At 32.8% G+C, this 6,000-nt stretch overlaps 1 protein-coding gene across 1 annotated transcript; it reads right to left on the reverse strand.

Moving 5' to 3' along the window:
* Positions 1-1,107: 1,107 nt before the first annotated feature.
* On the reverse strand, positions 1,108-4,620 carry LOC102592476 (phospho-2-dehydro-3-deoxyheptonate aldolase 2, chloroplastic-like). The gene is made up of 5 exons (XM_006353158.1): positions 4,060-4,620; positions 3,224-3,501; positions 2,416-2,692; positions 1,878-2,123; positions 1,108-1,527 (listed from the first exon to the last, which is right to left on the reverse strand). The coding sequence occupies exons 1-5, from the start codon at positions 4,510-4,512 to the stop codon at positions 1,279-1,281; spliced, it is 1,503 nt and encodes a 500-aa protein (XP_006353220.1). The 5' UTR covers positions 4,513-4,620; the 3' UTR covers positions 1,108-1,278.
* Between the last annotated feature and the right edge of the window lie 1,380 nt (positions 4,621-6,000).

The following is a 6,000-nucleotide window of genomic DNA, read 5'->3' on the forward strand; positions in this document are numbered from 1 at the left end:
TTTGCTTAAAACCAAGAAAGTTGCCTTCATAATTCATAGTGAAAATTACGTGATTAGGCAAGCATATACTAGTTAATTAATTATCATAGATATATATTTTGCTAATTATCGCTCACGACTAATATTTAGTGATAATTATGTGGGCTGAAGTTTCAAATTTGTATAATTCGAAATTTGTATAGTATACTTTGTATAACTGTTATATAATGTAATTTGTATAATTGTTTTAAAGTTCAGTTGTTTGTGTTTGTATCAGTTCTTTATTTTGAATTTATACAAAAATAGCTCAATTATATAAATTCACCCGCAAATTATATAAATGAGATAACTTAAACTATAGCTACAACTCATAAATATGCAAACTATATCTATAAAGCATAATCAAATTTATTATAATGACAATTTGCGAATATTCTCCTAATTCATATTATATATAAAAAAAAAGAGTATAAAATCATAAAGATTGATAAGGTATCTTTGTGGTTGATAGGTCTTTTGGACCAGTTGAGTCATGGTCCTCATATCTGGAATAATCCCAAGAATCTACCATCCAACTACCCTTTTAAATTATTTGGCTTTTCAATCATTGAAAAGGTTTCAATAATATATATGAGCCGGCTTGCGGATACGTCGATTAATTTTACAGGATACGTGTTATCTATCACAAGTAACACGTATCAAATAAAGTTATGTTCTCCAAACACAAGAAAATAGAAAATTGGCATTTGCAAATTAGTTAACACCTAAAAATACTTAGGTTAGTGATCATGTGGTTAGGACTTAGATAAGTGGATATTAGTCACTTCATTAACCAATAATGTGACCAAATACATGTGACTATGGAGATAATTATGTTTAACTAAATTAATCTGATATTTACATTTTTGTAATAAGTACCTACAAAATATTTGTTAAGCTAATTATTATCAACTACTAGTATTTTCAATATTTTACTTTTAGAGAGAAACCACATATACACAAAGAAGGGGGAAGGGTGTAACTTGTAAGGCTTGCTTCCTTATATACCCAACACGTCTCTCGTATTCTGTATATGCGGGATTCACATAGGGTATATAAAACAGAAAATATAATAACTCTTCATTTTCTTTTTCAAGTTTCCAAGTCAAAAAGATTAGTAAAAGTGTATAAAAACATTAATCAAAATCACTTATATTTATTCAGACTTAAGTTCTAGTAACACTACTCAAACTACTATGAGGGGATGGATGGAAACTCAGTTTATTGGATACTAAGAGATCAAGACTGCAGACTAAACGCCTACACGCGTTGAGTAGCCATTCTTCGTCTTCTTAGTCGTTCAGCTACATTGAAGGAAAGTTCAAGAGATTGAGAAGCATTCAGTCTCGGATCACAATGTGTGTGGTAGCGTGAGCCCAAATCATCGTAGGTTACTGTTCTTGATCCGCCAATGCATTCAGTCACATTTTGCCCTGTCATTTCTAGATGAATACCACCAGGATGGCTCCCTTCTTGCTCATGCACATCGAAGAAAGCTAGGACCTCAGCCTGCCAGTTTAGTATAATATAACATTCAGATACAAGCTTTGAACTTTGAGATCGAAAAACAGTAACTACTGAAATTGCAGTCTGCCTGAAAAATACACTACACTTTCAAGTTTCAACCTCATAGAACCATTTCCAGTTAAGCCTCAAACTATACAGAATCAAATATCTATACTTTCTACTAAACGTCGTTGAACAGATTAATATCTAGCAAAAGCATCTCTCATTTTCATGGGAAGCAGCAATTTCTATCTGTTTCACTATGAATGGAGACCCCAAGTCTTGAGAAAACTTTAATTGTCCAAAGTGATTTTACCCAAGAATCATAGAGAGGATGCTCAGATGAAACATACCAGGATTGTATCGAAAGCACGAGTTTTGAGTCCACATGGTGCCTTGATGGTGTTCCCGTGCATTGGGTCACAAACCCACGTCACAGTCTGACCAGCTCCTCGTACTGCCCTGACCAAGGGCGGAAGTTTCACTCTCGTGTTCTCAGCACCCATTCTTGCAATTACAGTTATTCTTCCAGGCTTATTGGCAGGGTTCAAGATGTCAATGAGCTTAATTAGTTCATTTGGATCCATCTTTTGGCTCACCTGCAATAAAACTTCCATCTTTAGGCAACTCATATAAACAGGCAAAACAGCATTGGCTGAGACAACTCGTAAGATCTCAAAATTAGCACAAATGAGTTAAAAGGAGCTGAAATTGTATTTATAATGGTAAATATACATATATAATAACCAACGGAATTATTGGAGATTCATAAGTTCTAAATTTTTGTTTTCCTTTTACTTCTTACTTCGTATTTAGACAAGTCGAACAGCCTACTGCACTGAGCAACGAATAAGCTAATCAGTAATACTTACTGCTTTAAGCTATCCATACCTTTATGCCAAGCGGATTTGCTACTCCTCTCAAAAACTCGACATGAGCACCGTCTAATTGTCTGGTTCGTTCCCCAACCCAAACCATGTGAGCAGAACAATCATAGAAAAGACCAGAAGTTGAATCCTCCCTTGTAAGTGCTTGTTCGTAAGGAAGAAGCAAGCACTCATGGGATGTCCAGAAATCAATCGTTGACATGATAGGGTGGTCGACTGTGAGTCCAGCAGCAGTCATGAATCCTAAGGCTTCATCAACCCTGTGAGCTAGTTCTTGGTACCTGCAAAACATTCCCCAATATCAACACATTAGACTCAAAACTACATGGCAGAATATTTGACATTTGAAGTTGTAATGACAAAAACTTGGCACTTCAAACCCAAGTACAATCGAGAAGTGTCATTAAAATGATATAGAGTTAAAAGTACTACAGACCAAGCATAACCGTGGAATTCTTTCCAAATTTTCATCTCCGAAAAAGACATAGGATCCGTTTGTCCGTGCAAAATGTTCAATTGTTTTTTTAAAAAAATAAACTCAAAACGAAGTTTGGTTATACAGTGAACTCATATTTTGAAAACCTTTTTGAACATAAGTTTCGAGTTTAAAAAGTGATTTCGACCAAATCTTCAAGTGAATTTTCTTTTTCTACTCATAAACTTTCAACTTTTTTCAAGTTGATTGCATGTCCAAACACACATCAATTTCCAAACACCTTTTTTCAACTTTTTTTTCGAATATCGCATTTTTATGTCCAAACGCCTACATAGAATCTGCTGTAGACCTTCATTAAAGATTACAATATTCATACCTATCGCCCTGCTTACTGTTCTCCACAAAATCAAGATTCCATTCAGTAACCCTCTGCATTGCAGCATAACCTCCAGTAGCAAAAGCTCTAAGAAGATTAAGAGTCGCAGCAGATTGCATATAGGCCCGAATAAGCCTACGAGGATCTGGAATTCGTGACTTCTCATCAAATGTATCACCATTGATATTGTCACCCTTGTAACTTGGTAACTTCACTCCATTTATCTCCTCGAACGGATCTGATCTTGGTTTTGCAAACTGGCCGGCCATTCTTCCAACCTATAAGTAACCATATAACAATTTAATCTTAAAGTCATGATCTTTTTTTCAATCAAGAAACTCATCATAATGACATGCATTCCACCTATTCAAGATCCTAGATATTCCACAACTCATACACTTAAAACACTTGAGCAAAGCAAATACATGTATATATCTACACAACTCACAAGTCTCCTACACTCTTCTTCTTTTTTTACGAATGTGGAGTCCGGGTCAGCTTTCGCTCATATCCACTAATTCCAGGAGATACCTTCCACCTTCCACCAGCAACATGTACCAGGTAACTCTGTCCACTAAGACTAGGACAGAAAGAATCACCTAGTATTTTTGTAACATAAATACTCGTAGCTCTCAACCACGTGATTGACCACTAAGCAACACTTAACTCAGTCTCTCTCTCACACACACAACATATATATATATACACGCATACAAAACATACAATTGTCACACAAATACACAAAAATGAGAACTAAGAAACATCATAACACACATATAAGTCAATCAAAACACAAAATTTGAAAATGGAGTTCATAAAAATCAAATCTTTATTACCTTAATCACAGGAACTTCTCCACCAAACATAAGAACAACACTCATCTGAAGCAAAATCCTAAAAGTATCACGAATATTATTAGCATTAAACTCCTTAAAACTCTCAGCACAATCTCCACCTTGTAACAAAAAAGCTTTCCCCAATGCAGCCTCACCAAGCTTCTTCTCCAAATTCCTTGCTTCACCAGCAAACACAAGGGGTGGGTTTGATTCAAGAATCTTAAGCACAATTTCAAGATTTTCTTCATTTGGGTATTCAGGAAGTTGCAGAGCCTTCTTGTTTTTCCAACTTCCAAGACTCCATTTTTCTTGCTCCGCCGCCGCGTGTACGGCGGAGATGCGGTGGCGCCTCCCATATCGGTGGTCGGGAAAAAGGGAGAAATGGGGCTGACATGAAGAAAAGTTACCTAGGGATTTGGATGCTGACAATGAAAAGGTATTTGGTAAAGCCATTTTTTTAATTAAAAAAAAACTACATGCATATTTTAAAATCTACATAATTTCTAAAATAGGAAAATTAAAATATACTTCAAGTAAAATATAAGAAATTTTACATCCTTGATTACATTTTCCTAAATTAGAAAATTTCCTTCCTCTAGTGATTATTTGTAGTACCAGTAATATAGTAATTATTACTCACCTTCACTTTTACTTGTTCATTATATTAAATATAAATATTTATGTTTATTTATTCTGTTTGAAAATTTACTTAATAATTAATCTTTTATTATTGACTATAGTTATAATACTTCCATACAATTTAGCATAGACTTGGCTACCTTTTGATAATTGCATAAATTTAGCAATACACAATGTATTGATTATATAGTTGTTATTTTTAGTGTCTGCATAAATAATATTTGTATAAGTTATACATGAATGTGCGTTTTAGTCTTAGGCGAGACAAAAGGTGAAATACAAATACAAAAATTAATACTAAATTGTATGTATTAAGTAATTAAAATGGCCAAATTAACTATCATGTATTAAACATTTTGAAAATAAGTAAACAAAACAATTCTTGTAATAATTGCATTTATATATTATTAATCTCAAACATTACAATTTTTACACCATCAATCTCTACAACACACATTAATTTATGCACAATTTATCTTTAATCCAAATGATCCATTAAGGTGGTAATCTTCTAAATTGCATGAACTTGTTTGCAATCTCTATGTCCAATGTTCATTGGATATAGATTTGGACTTGTTATATGTTAAAATATTTGCACTCGATCTTTATATCAAATTAGACAAAAATAATTATAAGAGTAATAAATATCAAATTTTAAGAGAAGAATTAAAATACAAATTAATATATTACCCTAACCCTAATCAATACATCTAGCTTACCTTGCTCGCACATTCAAGTATGCAAACATCTTTATCATTTTATTATATTTTTCTATCCAGTAAAAAACATTCATCAATAAAATAAAATTGTGTGATATTCAGGTATTTGGTGTTACAGATACAAAGCCTGTCATCAAATTATTATGTCGAACCAAGGTCATATACTAGTGGAACCATTAATACCTATAAGGCCTTAGTTCGATGTGAAAACTTAACAACAAGTCTTGCATATATAACACCAAAATTCGATTCACACAACTTTATTTATTAATGAATATTTTCTTTAAGCACCATAAAGGAGGAAATAGTGGAAAATGGAGCTATTTTTCAATGTGATTTTGTCAGAAACTAAAAATATGTCAATCGAATTTATAGGAGAAAAAAACATGTTAAAAAGGTAAGTTGTTGTATACGTAAAATAAGCAAGGTAAAGCAAGTTATATATAATAATTAAGGTCAAAGATATGTGCGTAACCAACAAAAATAAAGTCAAACCATAGATTAATTAACAATCATGATTAAGTTATAGTAGTATATATATATATATATATATATATATATATATATATATATATCAAGGTCA

Source organism: Solanum tuberosum, unplaced genomic scaffold, assembly GCF_000226075.1.
Source record: "Solanum tuberosum cultivar DM 1-3 516 R44 unplaced genomic scaffold, SolTub_3.0 scf00152, whole genome shotgun sequence".
Lineage (NCBI taxonomy): Eukaryota > Viridiplantae > Streptophyta > Magnoliopsida > Solanales > Solanaceae > Solanum > Solanum tuberosum.